General features: G+C 42.6%; 1 protein-coding gene across 1 annotated transcript in view; it reads right to left on the reverse strand.

Moving 5' to 3' along the window:
• The window catches only part of arhgap44a (Rho GTPase activating protein 44a), a 188381-nt gene that overhangs the window by 92121 nt on the left and 71447 nt on the right, over nt 1-24813 (reverse strand). The window contains exons 2-4 of the mRNA XM_048611123.1: nt 23435-23539; nt 21222-21298; nt 1101-1212 (exon numbers count right to left, since the gene is read on the reverse strand). Of these exons, the coding sequence (XP_048467080.1) occupies nt 1101-1212; nt 21222-21298; nt 23435-23539 (294 nt within the window). The remainder of the gene's footprint in view (nt 1-1100; nt 1213-21221; nt 21299-23434; nt 23540-24813) is intronic.

Raw genomic sequence — 24813 nt, forward strand, 5'->3', positions numbered from 1 at the left:
GGTGTAGAGCTGGATGAACACAGCAGGCCAAGCAGCATCAGAGGAACAGGAAAGCTGACGTTTCGGGCCTAGACCCTTCTTCAGAAAAATCTCTGAACTAAATATGTGTTTCTTCTGAGTAAGAAGCAAGGACTATTTTTAAGCATCACCTGGTCAGCTTTCTAGTACCTACCAGTGGAGTGGAAAGGTGATAGGAAGCCAAGGAGTGGCACATTGAACACAGCTTCCTCAGGAACCGGTGAAATTAGATTGAGGGCAGCTATTTGAGGGTAAATCCACATTAGACATGTGGGAGCCTTTAAAGGCCAGGTGATCAGAGTTCAGAACCAGCCTGTTCCAGTGAGGATGAAAAATAAAAGTGGCAAGATTTGGGAAACCTTGGATGATAAAAGATATTGAAAGTTTAATCAAAAAGAAAAAGGAAGCATATGTGAGGTTTAGGAAACTGAAATCAGACAAGACCTTACAAGACTATAACAAAGGCAGGAAAAAAACTTAAACAAAGAATTATGAGGGCTAAAAGGGGCTGTGATATGTCCTTGGCAAATAGATTCAAGGAGAATCCAAGGCATTGAATAGATACATTAGGAGTAAGAGGGTAGCTACAGAAAGGGTAGATCCACTCAAGGACAAAGGAGGGACTTTATGCATGGTGCCAGAGGAAGTGGGAGATCCTTCATGAGAACTTTGCATTGACATTCACCAAGGAGAAGGATCCGCATGATAGTAAGATTAGGGAGGGGTATGTTGATATTTTAGGGTATGTCAATATTAAAAAGGAGATGGTGTTGGATGTCTTGAAAACATTAAGATAGATAAGTTCTCAGGGCCTGATGAGGTCTATCCCAGGATACTGAGGGAGGCCAGGGAGGAGATTGCTGGAGCCTTCAAAGAGATCTTTGTATCCTCTTTAGCCACAGACGTGGTCCCAGATAACTGGAAAATAGCCTAAATAAATTCTATCCCAATCTGTCTTTGGTCTAGAGAATGTGATTTGACCTGTTATCTTCTTTAATTTTTCTTTTTATTTCAGATTTTTTTGTTTCTATTATATAGGAAGAGCTCCTGGCTATCCAGGGAAATCTTGATACAATTCTTACCTCAGCTAACACAAAAAGTGGCTCTATCACATCTCGTTCTATCTGTAGCTCAAAGAGGATGAGTTCCTGGGCTAGCCTGTCTTCTGTGTCACCGCACATCTTCAGCATCTTCCTGTAAAGAAGCAGGACAAGAGCTACATTATGTTGAACGCCTACTGCAGAAGTTATTACATAGATGGACTATAATGTAATTTTGCTTTCAAGGTCTAATTTTCATTTTAGAAAAAAACAACAGCAATCTCATTACATAATTCTGAATTTGCAGAAGCAACATAACCATTTTTGTAGCATGTGTAGGTTTCCATTTCTGTACAATGTGAGTTACAGGTCACTGGGAGACCTTCAGTTCAATTTTTTTGTAAACCTGGCATAAACGAAGTCTTAAAGTCATCAAAAAGGTTGTTTCTTGACAATATGTTGTCATTTGGCATGTTGTGTAACTTTTAAACTTGCCTGTGAAGCAGTCATCCCGTATGTTACCTGGAAGGCAGATTTTAAATTATTTGTTGGGCACGTATTTAATAAAATAGTAACATTGCACAAGATTGTTAATATTTTATCCTTATTACATTTCCCAAATTATTCTAATATATACCAATGCATTAAACTGAGGTATCCTAACTGTGTAACTTCCATGTAACAAATAAGTGAAACACTCCTGTTCTGATACTCATAACAGAGCCCATAGCCTATCTGTTAATTTTCACAATTCTATGGTACTCAGTATTTCCCTCCGTCCAATTGCCGTTCCTTCCTTTACCAGAGGAATTCAGAGTTTCCTTTCTACCAAAATCAGATTTAATTGTCCATTTCTCTCATTGTTTTCCATGGCTCTTTGCCACGTGCACAATGACTGTCATGTTTGGCCATGTAACTCCACTTCAGAATGCGATTTCTTATACCTGAAATTTATTGAAAGACCATAAAAATTAGGAGTAGGAGTAGGTGATTTGGCCCCTTGAGCCTGCTCTGCTGCTAATAGGATCATGGCTAATACAAATTGCTCACATCCATTTCCCTTCCATTTCCCCATAATCCTTGATTCCCCTGCTGCTCAAGAATTTATTTATCTCACGTTAAACATACACAAGGACTCTGCCCCCACAGCTCTCTATGTAAGGAGTTCCACAGATTCACAAGCCTCTGAGAGAAGAGATACCTCTTCATGTCTGTCTTAAATTGACGTCCCTGTATTCTGAGACTTTGCCCTCTGGTCCTCAACTCTCCCATGAGGATAAACATCGTCTTAGCATTGACCCTGACAAGGCCCTTAAGAATGTTATATGTTTCAATGAGATCACCTCTCATTCTTCTAAACTCCTGTGTGTAGAATCCCAACGTGTTTAATCTTTGCTCATAAGCAATCCTCTGTGCCTAATGAATTTTCTCTGAACTGCTTTCAATGACATGATATCTCTCTTTAAATAAGAGGACAAATACTGCTCACAGTACCCGAGACATGGTCTCACCACCACCTTGTCCAGTTGCAGTAAGACTTCACTACTCTTATACTCCAACTCCCCTTGAGATAAGAGCCGACATTCCAATAACATTTCTGATTACCTGCTGCTCCTGTTAGCTTTCTGTGTTTCATGCACAAGTCCTCCTCCAATCCCTTAGTGTTAAAGCTTTCTGCAGCTTTTCTTCATTTCAATAATAGTGTTCTTTTGCTCTCCCTTCCAAAATGAACAACTTCCCATTTTGGAGGAAGTGATTTGTTGCTACAGTTATTTGCACTCCAATGTCACAGAGTGCTGCTAATGGAGAGTGTGATGCTTCATTATTCCACAGGGCAAAGTCTACAATTGAAAGAATTAAATATCAGCCTAACTTTTCATAGCTTTACGATGCACTGCAAACTGTGACAATTTCACGATAACACTGGACTGGCAACCCAGAAGGGACAGCTCCTAATGCTTTGGAGATAGGGGTTTAAATCTCACCATTGCAGCTGATGGATGTAAAGCTAGCCTCAGTGATCGTGACCATGACAACCATCATCAATTGTTGTAAAAACTCATCTGGTTCATGAATATCCTTTAAGGAAGGAAATCTTCGCCTGGTCTGGTCTACATGTGACTTCAGGCAAACACCAATTTGGCTGACTCTTAACTGCCCTCTGAAATGGCATAGCAAACTTTAGAGATGGCCAATTATTGCTGGCCTTGCCATTGATACCTATATCACATGAAAGAAAGAAACACCTCTTTTCGGAATTAACAGAACGTTCTTCAATAAGCTAAATCCAGGATGGGTCTGTAAAATGATGTAAAGTTATACGCTTCCTCATGCGCACTTGAGTAAATTGTTTGGGGGTTCCAGGAGCCTTCCATATGATGAGAACAGTTTCTTTAACCACAAAGTTGACACCTATAGAAACAAAAGCAATTTTCTTCTTGGCTTGGCATCATTCTGCATCTACAGTATAAATCTTCCAGCTTTGTGCAAATATTAACAATGGGGTATTCAGCTACTCCAAGCTGCAGTTAACAGCGTATCCAAAATCAACAAAATATATCATGCTGGGAGTGTCCTGCTGAAAGCTGTCCTGTAAACTGTAAACATGTTCACCTGCACATCTGCTAATGTGGCATACTGTATTCGCTGTTCCCGTTGTGGCCTCCTCTACATCGGGGAAACCAAGCGGAGGCTTGGGGACCACTTTGCGGAACCCCTACACTCGGTTCGCACTAAACGACTGCACCTCCCAGTCGCGAGTCATTTCAACTCCCCCTCCCATTCCTCAGACGACATGTCCATCCTGGGCCTCCTGCAGTGCCACAACGATGCCACCCGAAGGTTGCAGGAACAGCACCTCATATTTTGCTTGGGAACCCTGCAGCCCAATGGTATCAATGTGGACTTCACAAGCTTCAAAATCTCCCCTCCCCCTACCGCATCCCAAAACCAGCCCAGCTCGTCCCCACCTCCCTAACTTGTCCTTCCTCCCACCTATCCCCTCCTCCCACCTCAAGCCCCACCCCCATATCCTACCTACTAACCTCATCCCGCCCCCTTGACCTGTCTGTCCTCCTTGGACTGACCTATCTCCTCCCTAACTCCCCACCTACACTCACCTTTACTGGCTCCATCCCCGCCTCTTTGACCTGTCTGTCTCCTCTCCACCTATCTTCTCGTCTATCCATTTTCTATCCGCCTCCCCTCTCTCCCTATTTATTTCAGAACCCCCTTCCCCTCCCCCATTTCTGAAGAAGGGTCAAGGCCCGAAACGTCAGCCTTCCTGATCGTCTGATGCTGCTTGGTCTGCTGTGTTCATCCAGCTCTACACCTTGTTATCTCAGATTTTCCAGCATCTGCAGTTCCTACTATCTCTGTAAACAGTGCAACTGTTTTGGTCTTTAATTATTAAGCTTAATTTTCAGACATCTCAACCAAAATGTATTTTGGTACTTTTAAGATATTTTAGCAATTTAACACGAATCTGGACCTAATGTTTAAACGATACTAGATCACATGCCTGAGACTGGTAGCTGAAGAGTGAGACTGATAAGCACAGGCACCAGATTTATTGTGTGTGCTGCAAATTCCAACGTGACATTTGGGAGGGGATAAGGTTTGGCCTGGTCAATTCCAATTTGTTTTTAAGCACAAGATAAACCTTTCAAAAGCTTGTACAATGGTACCACTTTCCCTCAGCTTGCAATTTCGTACGTTTAATAGATCTCTGTATCTGTTAACTTGTTAAACCCAGTTTGACAAAACACAGCAGTGTAAAATTTAAATTGCCTCTACAAGGGATCTCACAACACTGTTTTCTGAAAGCTACTTCACAGCAGTTCTATTGCAATAGAATAGCTTCACGTTTAACCTTATGAACGGCAACTGATTTGATTCTTCTTTCCAAATTTGTATTAAGTGAGTAAAGTGAGTGTTGACTGTGATGTTTCTACCTGGTATCTGAGGAAAGAGTGGCTAACGTCCTTAGAAAAATGATGCAATTGCAGTTATACTAATCAACCAACACAACGCCACTAACTGGTCAAGATATTCTTTCTCATACAACACATCATGTTGGTTTGCAAAATCCTGCTGATGGTAATTTACTTTGCCATTGACTGAAACTTGGAAAATTAAGGCTAAGATATATATATCTAATCATGAAATATTAGGAGTAAATTTATATATTTAGTTTAATGAAACTGAAACTGCCAAGAAGTATTTAATAAATTTGCATGTGCAAATGAATCAAAAGTCTAAACTGATAAACTTGAAAATGTAATTAATCCAATTACATGAAGGGAGTATCTTCTGCCCCACACTGACAGAGGAAGATGGCACTGTTGCTGTCACCAATGTGCGCCTGGAATCAGAAGCTGCAGCTGACTTGGCTCACATTCACTGCATTTTTGTCACTGACGCCCAAGAAATCCTCACTCTAACTGCAGCTCAGGTCTGTGTCCTCAACGTCCACCTTTCCTCCTGACTTCACTCCGCCCCCAATATCTCCCACTTGCCACTTCACTTGGCATGCCGATGCCCTGTGCAAAAGTGGTCACTCTGCGCCTGACCCCTCACTGCCTCCCTCCCACTCACACTGAGCAAGAAGGAGGCCGTGAGGCATCAGGTGCAGTGAGGATTAGTGCTTGGAGTGGTGCAATGAGCAATTCACAATCCCAGGACTTGAATTAATGTTAAACATTTGGGAAACTCCTTTACTTTCGTTTCTCTTCTTTCTCGCTGCTGCATAGCTGGTAGTGACGGCACAGGCTCTGCGGCTGCATGAGTGGTGAGTGCGTCCCATGCAGTTGTGGTGACGACAAATGCAACCGGATCTGATTAGAGCCAAAAAGCATAAGGGACAGGAGCAGGGGTAGGCCATTTGGCGCCTCGAGGCTGTGTCTGCAATCAATAAGATCATGCCTGACCTGACATGGCCTTAACTCCACTTTTCTTCCTGTCCTGCATAACCCTTGTTAGTTAAAAATCTGTCCAACACAGTCCAGCATATTCCAAGATCCAGCCTCCACTGGAAGTCAGAATTCCAAACACCAACAGCTCTCTGTGAGAAAAAATTCTTACCATCACCATCTTAAGTGGGACACACATTTTGTGAAACAATGTCACTAATTCTAGACTGCCCCCCTGAGGGGGATCTATTCCTCAGAGCAATATATGCTCTGTGATATACTGCACAATTTTGGGGTGGGTATCATCTTTGCCAGAGACTTGCACTATTCAAAAAAAAATTCAAAACCTATATTAATTCTGAAGCAATTTGGTCAGACACTATTTCCTGTGATGAGGAACACAGAGTTTATTTGTTTTATTCCTTCATGGATCGTGGGTATCACTGACAACAGCAGTATTAGTTACCCATCCCAGAGGGTGGTGGTGAGATAAAGATTGATACAGAGATGCCCCATTTTCCTTCATTAGAATATAATTATCATCTATAATGTGTCGTGTATGAGGATGTGATGGAGTCTCATAGGGGTCTGTGCTGGCGTCTCAACATTTTACAACGTCAGCACAGACATGGTGGGCCGAAGGGCCTGTTTCTATGCTGCATGACTGTTGACTCTAATTTTACAAAAGTCTCAAAGCTAGTTAGGAATGTGTGCTGTGAAAGAGGCATAAGGGGTTTGAAAACATATATAGATAGATTGAGTGAGTCAGCAAAAATCTGGCATATGGGTCGTAATGTAGGAAAACATGAAGCTGCTCACTTTGTTAAGAGGAATGAAAAAGCACAGTATTACTGAAACAGAGAATGACTGTGGAATGTCAAGTTGCCAAGGTTTCTAGTGCATGAATCACAAAATGTTAGTGTGCACATAAAGTACTTAATCAAGAAGCCTAATGGAATGCTGTCCTTTATTATGAGAGGAATTGAACATTAAAGTAAGGTTGTTATGCTTCATTTATGCAAGGCATTAGTGAGACTGCAACTCAAATAATGTTTGCAATTTTGGTCTCCTTATTTAAGGAAGGATGTAAAGGAATTGGAAGTGATTCACAAGAGGTTTACTTGATTGCTTTGTGGAATGAGCAGGTTGTCTTGTGAAGATAGGTCGAACAGATTGGGCTTGTTTCCACTGGAAGTTTAGACGAGTGAGGGGCAACTTGACTGAAGTGTATAAGATCCTGCATGATCTTGCCAAGTTTGATATGGAAGGGATGTTTTCTCCTGTATGCGAGTCTAGTACTTGCTGCGGGAAAAATATTTTTCTCTCATCACATTTACTTCTTTTTGCACTGTCTTACATCTGTGCTTTCTCATTCTCAATCCTTTTCTGAGGTAATAGCTTCTCCCCATCTACCTAGTTCAGCCCTTGATGATTTTGAAAACCTCTATCAACTCTCCCCTTAACCTTTTTCTCTCAGAGGAAAACAGTAGCAACTTCTCTAATCTGTCTTGATAACTGAAATGCCTCATTCCTGCAATTACTCTTGTTACCTTCCACTGCACTCACTTCTACTGATCGAGCTGGTCGGGTCCTAAAGGAGGAGGTCATGTAATAGGAATATGACCAACCAGGGTCGGCATCCAACTGCTACTCCACATCAAAGATTACTGGGTGGCAGGATGGCTCACTGTGCCAGGGATTAGGGTTTGCATATTCTCCCTGTGTCTGCATGGACTTCCTCCAGGTGCTGTATTTTCCTCCCACAGTCCAAAGATGTGCACAGTAGGTGGATTGGCCATGCTAAATTGCCCACAGCATCCAGGGGTATGTAAGCTGGGTGGATTAGACATGGGAAATGCTGGGTTACAGGGATAGGGTAGGGGAATAGGTCTGGGTGGGATGCTCTGAGGGGCGGTGTGGACTTGTTGGGCCACATGGCCTGTTTCCACACTGTAGGGATTCTATGATTCTATGAAATAGCTGGCTAGACTGGATCTGTGGCAGGAGATGAGGGAACCAACAAGAGGCAAAAACATACTTGACCTTATCCTTATCAATCTGCCAGGTGCATGACAGTATCGGTAAAAGCGACCACCGCACTATGCTTGTGGAGAAGTCCTGTCTTCACATTGAGAATAACCTCCCTTGTGTCGTGTGGCACTATCACTGTGCTAAATGAAACAGAGACTTTGAACAAATCTAGCAACTCAAAACTGGGCATCCATGAGGTACTGTGGACCATCAACAGCGGCAGAATTGTACTCCAGCACAATCTGTAACCTCATGGCCTGGCATATCCCCCACTTAATCATTACCACCAAGCCAGGGACAACCCTGACTCAATGGAGAGTGCAGGAGGGTATGACAGGAGCAGCACCAGGCATACCTGAAGATGAGGTGTCAACCTGGTGAAGCCACCAAACAGGATTACTTGCACACCAAGCAGCATAAACAGCAAGTGATAGATAGAACTAAGCGATCCCAAAACCAATGGATCAAACCTAAGCTCTGCAGTCCTGCCACATCCAGTCGTGAACAGTTGTGGACAATTAACAACTCACTGGAGGAGGAGGCTCCACAAATATCCCCATCCTCAATGATGGAAGAGCCCAGCACATCAGTGCAAAAGATAAGGCTGAAGCATTCGCAGCAATCTTCAGCCAGAAGTGCCAAATGCATGATCCAACTCGGCCTCCTCCAGTGGTCCCCAGCATTACAGATACCAGTCTTCAGCCAGTTTGATTCACGCCACGTGATATCAAGAAACAGTTGGAGACACTGGATACTGAAAAGGCTACTGGCCCTGACAACATTCCGGCAATAGTACTGAAGACATGAGTTCCAGAACGTGCCACTCCCCTAGCCAAGTTGTTCCAGTACAGTTACAACACTGGCATCTACCTGACAATGTGGAAAATTGCCCACGTATGTCCTGTATATAAAAAGCAGGACAAATCCAACCCAGCCAATTACTGCCCCATCAGTCTCTGCTCGATCGTCAGTAAAATGATGGAAGATGTCATCAACAGTGCTATCAAGCAGCACCTGCTCAGAAATAACCTGCTCAGTGACGCCCAGTTTGGTTCCGCCAGGGCCACTCAGCTCCTGACCTCATTACAGCCTTGGTTCAAAAGTGGACAAAAAGCGCTGAATTCCAGAGGTGAGGTGAGAGTGACAGCCCTTTACATGCGTGTGGCATCAAACAGCCCTAGCAAAACTGGAATCAATGCGTATTAGGGGGCAAATGCTCCGGTGGTTGCAGTCATACCTGACACATAGGAAGACAGTTGTGGTTGTTGGAAGTCAGTCATCCCAGCTCCAGGACATCTCTGCAGGAGTTCCTCAGGGGAGTGTCCGAGGCCCAACCATCTTCAGCTGCTTCATCAATGACCTTCCCTCCATCATAAGGTCAGAGCTGGAGATGTTCGCCGATGATTGCACAATGTTCAGCACCATTCATGACTCCTCAGATATTAAAGCAGTCCATGTTCAAATGCAACAAGATCTGGACAATATCCAGGCTTGGGCTGACAAGTGGCAAGTGACGTTCGTGCCACACAAATGCCAGGCTATGACCATCACCAATAAGAGACAATCTAACCACCACCCCTTGACATTCAATGGTGTTACCATCACTGAGTCCCCCACTATCAACATCCTGGGGGTTACCATTGATCCGAACCTCAACTGGATTCACTACATAAACACAGTGGCTATAACAGCAGGTCTGATGTGAGGAATACTGCGGCGAGTAACTCACCTCCTGACTCCCCAAAGCCTGTCCATCATCTATAAGGAACAAGTCAGGAGTGTGATGGAATACTCCCCACCTGCCTGGATGGGTGCAGCTCCAGTAACACTCAAGAAGCTTGACACCATCCATGACAAAGCAGCCCACTTGATTGGCACTACATACACAAGCATTCATTCTCTCCACCACCGACCCTCAGTAGCAGCAGTGTGTACTATCTACAAGATGCACTGCAGAAATTCACCAAAGATCTTCAGACAGCACCTTCCAAAACCACAACCAGTTCCATCTAGAAGGACAAGAGCAGCAGATATATGGGAACAACACCACCTCCAGGTTCCCCTCCAAGTCACTCACCATCCTGACTTGGAAAAATATCACTGTTCCTTCACTGTCCCTGGGTCAAGTTCCAGGAATTCCCTCCCTAATGGCATAGTGGGTCAACCCACAGCAGGTGGAATGCAGCGGTTCAAAAAGGCAGCTCACTACCACCTTCTCAAGGGGCAACTAGGGATGGGCAATAAATGCTGGGCAGCCAGCGATGTCCATATCCCACAAATGAATAAATAAAAAAGAAACTCTCTTCAATGTCCTTCCTAATGTCTGATGCTCAGACCGGTACACGATATTCCATCTGAGGTCTCTCTAATGCCTTATACAAGTTTAACATATCCTCCTTATTTCTTTACTCAATGTCCCTGTTAATAAAGCCATGATACTTTATTATTTATTAACTTTTCACTATCCGTCCTTTATTGACAGATGCACATTAACTCCCAGGTCTCACTGCTCCTGCACACCCTTTCAGGTCGCACCCTTTATGTCATACCATATCACCATGTTCTTTCTACCAAAAGATATCACCTCACTCTCTGGTGCATTGAACTTCACCTGCCAATTGTCTTACCACTCCTTAAACTGGTCAAAGAGCTTTTGTAGTTTTTCACCGTCCTTCTCCAACTTACTTGCTTCCAGATTTTGTATCAATATACATTTGGAAATTGACCTTGCACTCCAAGATCCACATCATTAACATAAATCAGGAAGAGCAAAAGGCCTAAAACTGTTTCCTTAAAACTGGAGTTTGTTCTAAATCCAAAGCAAATCTGCCTTATGTAAAAATATACATGAATGTGGAGCTGAATATTAGAGTACTTACTGTTCTAGACCAGAAGTTGTTTCTAGCCGATTGGACCCCTTACATACTTTGCCTCTTTCCCTCCTGATTGTAACACCTCTACTCTTGCGATCCTCCCCTCTCCAGCCACTGTCTTCCTACTCCTGCATGCACACACCCCTTCTGATTTCCTCACTTTCTGGCCTTTCCAGTTTTTCCAACCCATCAAGTCCTCAATGCATTCCACCCTCTGTGGATCAAATCCCTTTCATCGCAGTCAATTAGAAGCTGCATCGTCCACTTTGACTAGATCCAAAACCGATTCCAACACTGCACTTCTCTTTAAGGAGTAGGATAGTGCTTGAAGTTCAAATTTTCTGTGCATCAAGCTACTAGGTGTTTCTGCAATGGTGCCTGCAGTGATTGTAATGAGGTCAGCCAGGTGGACCTCATAGAATGAGTTCCCTGATTGGGGCTGTTAATCTGGTCCAATCGTGGGGGCCTGAGTGACAGATATGAACAGGAGTGTCAGACATCCTGTTCACTCTGACATATGACTCTGAGTAAGCTGGATCTGTGCAAGGACGTGCCACATGCAAACAACAGGTGACTTTGTGATGCGATACCAATCTTCGTGGAGTTATTCTTTGACAGTGCAACACTCACTCACTAATTCTGTAAAAGTATGGAACAAAAGCTGTGCATTTCTTCAAACAGGTTCATTTTTGTAAATTTTCTTGTACATTGTGAATAATTTTGCCACGTTTATAGTAATATTGCTAAATTAAATACATGATTTCTTTGTTTTGTTCTTCAGTTGTAGATGATCAACAGTGAGAAATGAATATAGAGACCTCTGCATGAAATTAATTACAAAAACAGAAATGGCTGGAAAAACTCAGCAGGTCTGGCAGCATGTGTGGAGAGAAATCAATTAATGTTTTAGGTGCAGTGACCCTTCCTCAGTTCTGGGGAACTGACCCTGAGTTCTGAGGAAGGGTCACCAGACCCGAAACATTAACTCTGTTTTTTCCTTCACAGATGCTGCCAGACCTGCTGAGCTTTTCCAGCAACTTTGTTTTTGTTCCTGATTTACGGCATCCGCAGTTCTTTTGGTTTTTATTGACGCTTCCTCAGAACTGCATGAAATTAGCTCTTTACTAAGTGTAATTTTTTTCAGCCTATAATAAAACGAATTTAGCTATGTTTACGTTCAGTCAAAAGGTAAGTTGACAGATACAGTTGTGTAAATAATTCATTAATTCACTGAATGCCCTCATATCCGTCTATGATCGTTTAAGATGGCATTCTCTCTTTAGTTCAATTATATAGAAGAGTTAGGATATATCAAGGGCAAAAAAGAACTAAACAGACATAATTTATTTGCTGATACCCAATGAATCAGTACCTCCTTTCAACAAGGGAACAGGTATATCAGATACCAAGCAATCTGGATATTGAAAGTTGAAAGCAAAATTTGCACTTTAATATGGAAAAATGCAGAGTAATCAGACTAAAGAAGGAAAATAATGCACAGGAATCTAAACTAAACAACATAGGCTGCATGAGGCATGGGGTAATCTGTGAATATTAGTGAAAAGTGCACTGAGTTCTACAACACATTGTATGACAGCAGTAAAACAAAACTAACCAAAGGTGTACATCAAACATCGAAGGATGTGATAAAAGAAAGTAATTTTAACATCATGCGTTTGTGTAAAACATATGACAGCCAATCAGTAATCCATTATATTTCTTGCATATGTGGTCACGTAACAGTTCAACTGAAAATAAAAACTACCAAAATGGATATGGGCCAAAGGTAGATACATGGAGTTAGACCACAGATCAACCATGATTTTACTGAATGGTGGAACAGGCTCAAGGGGCTGAACAGCCTACTCCTGTTCTTATCTGCCAGTGGATTGCAGATGGCATACAAAGACTCACCAATCTTGGTGAATTTCTCATCTGTTAGTTGCATGGATAGTGCAACACAGTGAGGCAAAGAGTGAACAGTGGCAGCAGTGTGTATCACCAAAAGATACCCTGCAGCAATTGAGCAAAGCTTCCACAGCAGGAGCTTCCAAACCTGGGACCTGTACCACCTAGAGGGAGAAGGGCATAAGATCCACGGGAACATCTTCACCTGTGGGTTCCCCTTGGGCCACACACCATCCTGTCTTGGATCTGTATCACAATTCATTCACTGTCACTGCGTCAAGGTCCAGGATCTCCCTCAAGACAGCACTGTGGGTATTCACACAGCCCATAAATGCAGTGGTTTGGGATATCAGCTTCTGAGGAATGGGTGATGGATGCTGGCCTGGCCAGTAATGGACAATATCCCATGAACAAATAAAGAAAAGTGCTGAGTGGACTGGCTCATAAAATCTTAGTTGTATCTATTATTTAATATTTATCAACTGTGGATTGTTTGCCAATTTATGTTTAATTTATTCTGATTTTGGTTCGATTGTACTGGGATAATCATTGGAACTTAACCAATAATAAAACCAAACAAATTTGATCATTAGGATTTAGCAGGATTCAGATAGCAGATAATTAATATAAATCACAGTATGTCTTCTCTCCTCTACCACTTTAAAGAAAATCAGCAATTATGTTTTATTTCTTGCAACAAGCACAGTTTTTAGTGTAAGTACTCATTAACACCAAAACAGTTTTTTGTTCTTTATTCTTAAAATATTTATTGAAACATCTGTGTGTTGTGGTTTGTCATTGATTAGTTCTTCCAGTATGGCTGGAGTTTCCAAGGACCAGATAATTATTTCTGTAGAATTTGTGGGGTAATTCTCCTGCATTCCTCCACCATTTAAATCAGAGAATTTGGAGGGCTCTGCTGAAGGTGTAAATAATTACTCAGGAAAAGTAGGACCCTATCTATCAACTATTCAACTGATCTCATACTCACTACACCTCCCCCACAATCAAATATACCTCCCCAGACACCTCACACCTCCCCTACCCTGCCCCAGTAGCCGCTCTCACCCTGGAACGTGAGACCCCCAGACTCTGAATGAGACAACACCCTCACCCCAGGGACAGGATACTGCCAACCACCGGATCTGGCGGCCCCCACATCCCCATAACCAACTGCTCCCACCATCGGACCCAGCGTCCCCCAGAGCCTTACAACTCACACTCCCCTCCTGAACCTGACCCCAAGCAGCTGCTGGAGGTGATGCTATCCCTCATCTGCCAGTACCTGACCCCAGCTTATCCCTGTCACACTCCAGCACTCCCAGGAACCTATATCAGCTAACCACTCCAACCAACACAAAACACTGCCCTTACCTGGCACCCTACCCACATGGCAACATAACCTCTACACAGTTTTAACTTTCCCACCTGGCACCATACCACTCTGACATTATACTTATTTGGCACCCAACCCACCTGGCACCCTAACGACCTGAAAGCCTGTTTAGCATACAAACTACCCTTACTAACCTGCCACTTTATTTCTCTGGCACATAGTCCTACCCATCTGGCACCTTACCAACCTAGCACCCTACCTGGCCTCTGATCCTCTCTGCACCCTAACCTCACATTAACCTTCTGTACTTACCTTTTGACAGCAGCTATCCAACTGGCTGTGTGTAATGCTGAAACAGATAGTTGTGGGGAAGAGGGTGTGGTTTGCTGACAGTTCAAGGCAATGGGGGAATTGTCAGAATGGAAGTACGGCTCCGTATTCAGAATTGAGGAGTTGTTGCTTAAAAGAGAAGGTACAAAGTGGCTATCCTCAGAAAATCTAGTCTATAGATTAAATGCACCTTGAAATATTAAGAATCCAGTGAAGACTAAACACCTTTTTCTCAGTGGTCTTGCATTTTTCCCTAATGCATATTAGATGCAATTTGGATATTTTCACATTCATATCATCATCTTGAAGCAGCACCATGACCTCACATTTTGCAAAGTTTATGACTTTGGCCAGTCTTATCAAACAGGGTTTTTTCATAAAGACAGGAGGTTCTCTTCTGCAGAGATGGCAGCAAGACCTAGGAAGCCTGCATTAATGGTCACAAAAAAGTAGATCAGCACCTGTGGCCCTCATAAGTGGATCCATATCTAGTGCAGGAAGAAAGTGAACAATCTCCAATGCTCCATAAGGATATGTGGCACTACCTTTTTACTGCAAGCTGCCACTCAGGAGTAGCACTCAGTCTGAATGTACAGCTGCACAGGTGTACCATAGGACAACTGCCTGCAAGCATCCACATCGTACGGATGATGGAAACTGAAGGGCTGACAGTCAGCTCATGCTGTCAGTGCCCGAATACTTCCTGGGCACTGTGTCTCTGAAACACATACTGGATCTCCCAATCACAAACCAAGTGAAGTCTCAGGACCTGGCATGGTGATGCAATCTCCTAACATGCACATTAATCCATTCCCATCATATTCAATGCTCTGCTTCTCAGACAAGATCACATCATGCTCTCCCAACTATTACTGTATCATCAGAAAATTTGGTTGCATTACGCTCTAGACCCTCTTCCAAGTCCTTTGTAGAGACAGTAAAAATATTGAGGCCCTGGCAATCCACTAGTTACAGCATTCCAACCTGCAAAAGACTTATTAATCTTGAATATCTGTCTCCTGTGTGTTAACCAATCCTGAATCCATGCTAATACATTACACCCAATACAGTGAGCTCCTGTCTTGTGCAATAACCATTGATATGGCACCATATTGAATGTCTTTTGGAAATCCCCTTCATACACACCTCCATTATTTCCCAATATATACCTTGTCTTACACTGAGGTAAATCTTCGGGACCTATAATACAGTCTCCACATGTGACTTGTGTCTTTTATTTCTTTCCACCGAAACTGATTCTGCATCACGATTCATTTCTCCTACATCAATACTCACTTCCACACTGATGCCTTCCTTTTTTTAACAAAGACATCCAACTTCTTTTTCCTTTTGGCCTATTCTGCTGGAACCTTGAATACTCTTGAATATTGAGTTCCCAGTCTTGGTCAAATTACAATTGTGTCTCTCCGTAATAGCTATTAAATCATATTTATGCATTTCTATTTGTGCTGCCAACTCATCTATCATGTTACAAATGCTACGTGAATTCAGTAAAGAGCCTTAATCTTTGTTTTTTTTACTATTATTACTTAACTCTAGTTCTAATTTCTACTGCACTCTTCCATGTATATTTTCTACCTACTGTCACACTTAGATTATCGTTCAGCTCTTCACTGATGAGCATCTCTGTTCTCTGGTATTTTTTACTGATATTTTTCAGAACTTCCATTAGAATGAATCCTCCCTCCCACTAATTAGTTTAAAGACCTAGCTACAACCCTAGTTATAAGATTTGTCAGGACACTGGTTTCAGTATGGTTCAAACAATGCCAGTTCCAATACTACAGCTCTCTCTTTCTTTAGTATCGATATCAGTGACCCATGAATCGGAAGGATTCTTCACCTCCCACTTCAAGTTCTTCTCCATCTCAGAACTGAGGTCCTGAAACCTGGTATCAGGGTGGTAACACAGCCTTCAGGACTTACTTGTCTTCGCTGCAGAGAACACAACATACCCCGAACTATTTTATTCCAGATTACATTTCTTTTTTCTCCCTCTTTCTTGAATGGCACTCTGGACCCCAGTAATGTGGTCCTCCCTGCAGTCTGTGGCCTTATACATAGAAGGAACAGGAACCTCATACCTATTGGATAAAGGCACTGGCTGAGACTCCTCCAAAGCTACATTCTGGATCCCCATATCTACCTCATTCGCAGTCGCATTCTCCTGTCCCTGACCACACAGCAGCTTTCCAGTTCTGAAGAAGGGTCACTGGACCTGAAACACTGACTCTGCTTTTTCTCCTCAGATGCTGCCAAACCTGCTGAGTTTCTCCAGCAATTTCCGTTTTTGTTTCTTAATTCCAGCTAGTTATACATCTATGCTAATGCATGCATTATTTTGGCATAATCTTCACAAGAAGACAAGTCCAAGAAAAATGCAAACAACAGCAACACTCGGATCATATGGCCTTACTTGACCTAACAAAGGACTTTGTGTCTATCAACTGGGATAGATCATGGAGGATCCTCCTCAAATTTGACTGCACACAGATACCCATCAATAACCTCTGCCTGCTACACGATCCTGTGCAAGCTATGATTCTCATCAACGATCCACTACAGATTCAATACAACTACAAATTGGGATCAAGCAAAGTTGCATCACTGCACCAATGCCCTTCTCCATCTAACTCAGCATCATACTCTAGTCCATGAAGCTCTCTGCTGGAGTGGAGCTTCTCTACACAATGAAGGCTATGCTGTTTGACCTATGTTGCCTCCAGAGCCAAGATCATTCCTACTTCTGTCATCGACCTGCATTGCGCAGACAATGCTTGCCTGTGTACACAAGCAGAAGCTGAGCTCCAAACCCTGGTTGATTAATTCACAGAGGCCTATGAGACAATAGGCCTTAGGCTAAATATCCAGGAGACAAAGGCTTTGTACTAGTCCGTTATTACATCACGCAACTATTCAAGATCAACAACAAACCATTGGACAATAGGAACTTGATGACAGTGTGTTGCCTCCCTGGTGCCAGGGTCAAGGATATTTTTGAGCGGGCACGGGCACAAGACATTTTCAAAACGGAAGGTGAGCAGCCAGAAGTTGTGGTCCATATTGGTACTAACAATATAGGCAGAAAGGGAGTTCAGAGAGTTAGGCAGGAAGTTGAAAAGCAGGACCTCTTCGGTTGTAATCTTGGGATTACTCCCTCTGCCATGTACCAGTGAGGCTAGGAATAGGAAGACAGTACAGTTAAATATGTGGCTAAACAGCTGGTGTAGGAGGGAGGCTTCAGGTATATTGATCATTGGGATCTCTTCCAGGGCAGGTGGGACCTGTACTAGAAGGATGGGTTGCACCTGGGCTGGAGGAGCACCAATATCCTGGCAGGGAGATTTGCTAGTTGCCACTCGGGATGGTTTAAACTAGTGTGGCAGGGGGCTAGGAGCCAGAGCAGTAGGTCAGAAACTACAGAGGAGGAGTCAGAGACGAAAGCCAGTAAAGTTCAGAGACAGAACAGACAGAAGAGGTTATGGAACACAACGGGACTGGTGGTCTGAAGTGCATTTGTTTTAATTAAAAGAGTGAGACAGGAGTAAGGCAGACGAATTTAGAGCTTGGATTAGTAAAAATAATTGTGATGATGCGGCTATTACAAAGACTTGATTTAGAGAAAGACAAGACTGGCAACTTAATGCTCTAGGATTTAAATGCTTCAGATGAGACAGAGAGTTGTGTTACTGACATGGAAGAATATTACAGGTATATTAAGGGAGGACACCTTGGAGGGCTCATCCAGTGAGGCCATATGGGTAGAGCTCAGGAACAGGAAGAGTGCAATCACTTTGATGGGATTGTACTACAGGCCTCCTAATAGCCAGTGGACGATAGAGGAATAGATAATATGGACAGTTTATAACATCATAGAATCTCTACAGTGCACGGACAAATGTAAAAACAACAGGGTTGCTGTGGTGGGAGATTTTAACTTCCCATATATTGACTCAGATTCTCCTAGTGCCACAAGCTTGGCTGGGTGGGAGGTTGAATTTGCTCGGTGCATCCCGGAGGGTCTGTTGAAGCAATATGCAAACAGTCCAACCAGGGAAGGGCTCATAGTAGACCCGGTATTGAGGAATGAGTCTGGCCAGGTGATCGAAGTTTCAGTGGGGAGCATTTCTGGAACAATGACCATAATTCTTTAAGTTTTAAGTTACTTATGGATAAGGATAAGAGTAGTCCTCAGGTGAAAGTACTAAACTAGGGGAATGCTAACTGTGACAATATTAGGCTGGAAGTGGGGAATGTAGATTGGGGGAAGTTATTTGAGAGTAAATTCGTGTCTATCATGTGGGAATCTTTTAAAGACCAGTTAGTTAGAGGTCAGGACCAGCATGTTCCTGTGCAAATGAAGGAAAAGAATGGCAGGATTCAGAAACCTTGGATGACAAGAGAAATTGTGAGTTTAGTCAGAAAGAAAAAGGAGGCATATTTAAGGCTGAGGAAGCTGAAGACCGACAGAACCCTTGAAGAATATAAAGAAAACAGAAAAGAACTTAAACAAGGAGTTAGGAAGCTAAATGGGTCATGAAATGACTTTGGCAAACAGGTTAAGGAAAATCCCAAGGTTTTTCATAGGTATATAAGGAGCAAGAGGGTAGCTAGGGAAAGGGTACGTCCACTCAAGGGCAAAGGAAAAAATTTATGCATGGAGCCAGAGGATGTGGGTGAGTTCGTTAATGAATACTTTGCACTGGTATTCACAAAGGAGAAGGACATGGTGGCTGGTGAGTCTGGAGAGGGATATGTTAATATTCTAGGGCATGTCGACATAAAAAAGGTATTGGATGTTTTGAACAGCATTGATTTAGACAAGTCCCCAGGGCCTGATGGGATCTGTCCTGGAATATTGAGGGAGCTGACAGAGGAAATTTCTGGGGTCTTGTACAAAATCAATGTGTCCTCTTTACTCACAGGTGGGGTCCCGGAGGACCTTAGATTAGCCAATGTTGTTCCTTTCTTTAAAAAGGGAAACAGGAATAATCTCGGAAAATACAGACAGGAGAGTCTTACATCAGGATAGTGATTGGAGAAGATTCTTAGGGACAGGATTTACTCACATTTCAAAAAATATAGACTTATTAGCAACAGGCAGCGTGGCTTTGTGTGGGGTAGGTTATGTCCAACAAGTTAATTGAGATTTTTTGAAGAAGTGACAAAGATAATTGATGAGGGCAGCATGGTAAATGTTGTCTATATGGGATTCAAAATGGCCTTTGACAAGGTTCCTCATGACAGGCTAATACAGAAGGTGAAGTCACATGGAATCTGTAGTAAGCTGGTCAGATGCATACAGAACTGTCTTAGCCATAGAAGACAGAGAGTCGTAATGTAAGGGTGTTTTTCTAAATGGAGACCTGTGGCCAGTGGTTTTCCACAGGGTTCAGTGCTGGGACTCCTGTTGTTTGTAATATGTAAAAATGATTTGGAGGAGAACGTAGGTGGCCCAATTAGTAAGTTTGCCGATGACACAAAGATTAGGGGAGCTGTGGATAGTGAGGAGGATTGCCAGAGATATAGCAGGGTATTGATATGCTTGAGACTTAGGCGGAGAAACGGCAGATGGAATTTAATCTGGACAAATGCAAGATAACGCATTATGAAAGGCCTAGTGTAAGTATACAGTAAATGGTAGAATCCTTAAAAGTATTAACATACAGAGGGTTTTAGGTGTACAGGTGCACAGTTCCCTGAAGTGGATAAGGTGGTCAATAAGGCAAATGCTTGCTTCCCTTCATTGGCTGGGGCATATAAAAATTGGAAAGTCATGTTACAGCTATATAGAACTTTAGTTTGGCCACATTTGGAATACTGCATACAGTTCTGGTCACCAGACTATCAGAAGAATGTGGAGGTTTTGGATAAGGTACAGAAGAGTATCCAGGATGGCGCCTGGTTTGGAAGGTATTAGCTATGAGGGCAGATGGGAAAAGCTCAGTTTGTATTCACTTGAACATTGGAGGCTGAGGAGTAGTCTGATCAGTGTTTGCACAATTATGGAAGGCATGGATAGAATGGTTGATTGGAGTCTTTTTCCCAGTGTAGAGATGACGATTACATGGGGATGTAATTCTAAGGTAAAATGCGCAAAGTTTAAAGGAGATGTGAGAGGCTTTTTTTTTCATACAGAGAGTGTTAAGTGCCTGGAATGCGCTCCAGAGGAGGTGCTAGAAGCAGACATAATCGCAATGTTTAAGAGGTATCTTGACAGCTACATGAACAGGCAGGGAATAGAGGGATACAGACCATGCAGAGGCAAAAGGTTTTTAGCTTAGAAAGGAGTCATGCATCAGTGCAGGCTTGGTGGGCTGAGGGGCTTGCTCTTGTACTGTACTGTTCTTTGTCCTTAACTGGAGGTCACTGTTTTAAAAGTTGGAGTCATCATTCCAGAACCGAGATGAGGGGAATTTATTTATCTCAAAGGGTTGTGCAACTTTGGAAATCTCTACCTCAGAAGGTGATGAAAGTGGGGTTTCTGAATGTTTTTAAAGTAGAGGCAGGTAGATTCTTGTTGGGCAAGGGAATCAAGGGTTAACCAGGATAGAAGGGAAAATGAAATTCAAAAACAAATAGACAAGACATGATCTTATGGAATGGCTGGGTGGGCTTGAGGGGTGAATGGCTGACTTCTCTTTTTTGCACGTTCATTCTTATTAATTGATGTGTACAATAGGAGCAAGCACATGGAACTTGTGATAAATTATATAGAAGCTAAACCAACAAAGAAAGAACTGTAAAGCCTTACCCCAGCAAAGTATCTTCACCCAGGATGGCAGAGCCTTCCACTAAACACTGGGCTAATGTTGTTAATGGTAGCTTTTTCTGTGGAAAAGACCAACATGATTTACAGTCAGATCTCAAATATGCCATCTATTAAATATACAAGCAACATATTCAACAAGCTGGCTGATTCCCCATGCTTTTCTCATATGTAGATTTCACATGGAAATGAGTTAAAATTCCACCAGTTTTCCTGCAGAAACAACAGATGTAACAGATTCAGTGAAACATCAGTGATTCTATTAGGGGACAAATGTTCACTGGTTTGCTATTGTACTAAAATAAAGGGTGGCACAGTGGCTCTGTAGATAGCACTGCTGCCTCACATCGCCAGGGACACGGGTTCAATTTCACCCTCGGGCGACTGTCTGTGTGGAGTTTGCACATTCTCCCTGTGTCTGCATGGGTTTCCTCCAGGTGCTCCGGTTTCCTCCCAAAGTCCAAAGACGTGTAGGTTAAGTGGATTGGCCATGCTAAATTGACCATAGTGTTCAGGGATGTGTAGATTAGGGGGATAGTTCTGGGTGGGATGCTCTGTGTGTCAGTGTGGACTTGTTGGGCCGAAGGGCTTGTTTCCACACTGTAGGGATTCTACAACAAAAATGCTGAACATATTCTTCAAACAAGTGTTTATAATCTTGCTTTAAATACATACAGGGAAAAATATATCCCCTTATCATGTCTTGAACGAATGGGCTGCAAGTTGCTTCTTAAATGAGATCATTTATTGCAAATAGTCATATATTGACTTTGAACAATAATAGAAAGTACTGCTGGAAAATGGGTACAGAAAAGGTTACCAACAGTCCAACATGTGTAGAGAACACAGGAACTCATTGTTTCAAGAGATATCCTTCTTCAAAACATCTTTAAAAATGTTTTAAACATTCACCCATTGTTCAACCAACATACAATGGTTAATGAGATAACAAGGTGTAGAGCTGGATGAACACAGCAGGCCAAGCAGCATCAGAGGAGCAGGAAAGCTGATGTTTCGGGCCTAGACCCTTCTTCAGAAATGGTTAATGTACACAATGGTTAATTTTCACTTTCAATGATAATGTGGTGACCCTCAGTTAAACCCACCACCAATCACCCCTCTCTATGAGAGAGCAGCCCCATGGTCCTCCGGGACAATGGTGACACTACATAAAGCAAGGCTGTCCAACATACAGCTATAGACCACAACGCAGCCCTGCACAGATTAGTATCTAGTTCACTAACCAACATGAGAATCCTTTATAAAAATGGTAGGTACCTTTAAAGTTTGAATATTTCCAAGGTTTTGTGAATTTTCCCACCATCTTTTCCTGATGCTGATATCAAGTAATAGAAATTGGGTACAAGGATCAAGTCTGTGTTGACACAGGACCAGGTCAGGGACTGGGACAGGGATCAAGAACTGAGGGTGGACAAGTCTGGAAAACAGCCACCACCGTGAAGGGGTAAGAGTGAAAGAGATAGAAGGAGATGGGAGAGAAAGAAAGGAGCAAAGAGAAGGGGGGGAGGGAGAGAGACAGAGAGAGAAAGGGATGAGAAAGAGGGGGCAGGAAGATGGAGTGAGTCACTATAAAGTCCCATTCATAAGACCAATAACTTTCACCCACTCTGCCATTTCCATCATCCAGCACCACTCCCACTCTTATGGACCTAGCAGCAACTACCCACATTAATTGCAATGGAAAACAATCATTAGTCACCCATTTGTTACACAACATTCCCAACTTTCCCTCCCATTGCCTTCCATAGGAAAGAAAATCAGCAGAGATTTACAATGGACTGCCCATCTAGTGTTCCCAACAGCTAACCCAACTGCACTATACCAACACAACTCTTACAGTACCGAAGAACCCTGTGACTTGAAACATCAACTCTGTTTTTCTCTCCACAGGTGCTTCGAGACCTGCTGAGCTTCCCCAGTAATTTCTGATTTCATTTCTCAAAAGGGGACAGGCCTCATCCAGAACCTCCTCTCCTTTGGGAACTGGAAATTTGCACAAATGGTGTGACAGCACGCAATATTTCAGACACTCCATTTCAGATGTCCAAACAAACGAAAGAAGATTTGCCAAAGTCTATTCACATGAAACCAATGCCTCTTTAATACAACGCCCCCCGATTTCTTGAAAGGTGCTTCAGACTGACTGTATCAGTGAACAGTAATTGAAGAAAACGTACGGATCGTTTGTCGGCGTCCACACCTTGTTGTCCCTGTAGACATGCTGTTAGTTTTTTGTGGGTGCTGTGGGACACTTGTTTTACCAGCTCCAGTCGTTTCTCTACCTGTTTGGTGCAACAACATTATTATATTGGGGCCGCAATAAATATACTTTGAAATTACTTTTGATATATTATTCTTCAAAGTAAAATCATGGCATATTCTTAAAAGGTAACTGAGGTTTAATCTTTGATGTGGTGGTAATAAATCCAAACCACATTATTACTAAATAAGAGAAAATGTTATTATTGGAGGTGTTACAGTTTAAAGTTGGCAGTATTTTGGAACAATAGATCCAGACAAATTCCCTACAGTTAAGAGTGAAGGTCATTACCTACGGCTAGACAATAACATTCTGTAATGTGAGAATGTAAATCCAGTAGCAAGCCTCTCAAGAAACAGTTAACTCTTTCTGATCATAATGATAAAATAAAACAGCTCATCAAAATTGATGCATCTCCCAGAGATTATTCTTCATTGAGTGACCAGTTATTCAATTTTTCCTTGTGGCTTTCAGCTATGTTTTAATTGATATTTATTTACAGACTAAGTTGGTACTACAGATTTAAATGTCTCTCCTGACTTTCCACTTGGAGTTAACAGCAGCTAGATGTCAAGGGCAGTTAACTTGGTGTCTTTCTGTATTTAAAGTCCCAGTATTTACAATATTTATGGCAAAGCAGTAGGCAAAACAAGCTCAGAATGCGCTGGACACTGTTGGTTTTGCTGTGACAATATTAAGCTCAAGGTTTCACACATACTTAACACCAGCTTGAACGTTAAATTTCCCAAGTGCTATCAAGCAGCATTACTGATTGTAATCAATTGGTAACTGGAACAGGGCATTCTCCAGAATCACAAAGTATAGTAGGGTTCCCTGAACTAACGCGTTTTTTTCATTTTTAATTGGCTTCAGTTGACTGCTTTGATCTGTCTTAATGCATAAGGCCTATGATCAGAAGCCTGTGTCCTGCTCTGCTGTAATTGACTGAACATGTGTAGATAATCCAGCATAAAGTGATCACAGGGGGCTTTTATAGTAGTATCCCTACCTCTGGATTAGAACGTTTAGATTCAAGTTCCACTTTCTCCAGAGTTGTTTCACAACAGGTGATCAAAAATATCTAAAGAAATCATGGACATATCTCAGAGATAGTAGGAAATGCCGATGCTGGAGAATCTGACAACAAGGTGTAGAGCTGGATGAACACAGCAGGCCAAGCGGCATCAGAGGAGCAGGAAAGCTGACGTTTCGGGTCTAGAAGAAGGGTCTAGACCCGAAATGTCAGCTCTCCTGCTCCTCTGATGCTGCTTGGCCTGCTGTGTTCATCCAGCTCTA

Source organism: Rhincodon typus, chromosome 23 (genome assembly GCF_021869965.1).
Source record: "Rhincodon typus isolate 14 chromosome 23, sRhiTyp1.1, whole genome shotgun sequence".
Lineage (NCBI taxonomy): Eukaryota > Metazoa > Chordata > Chondrichthyes > Orectolobiformes > Rhincodontidae > Rhincodon > Rhincodon typus.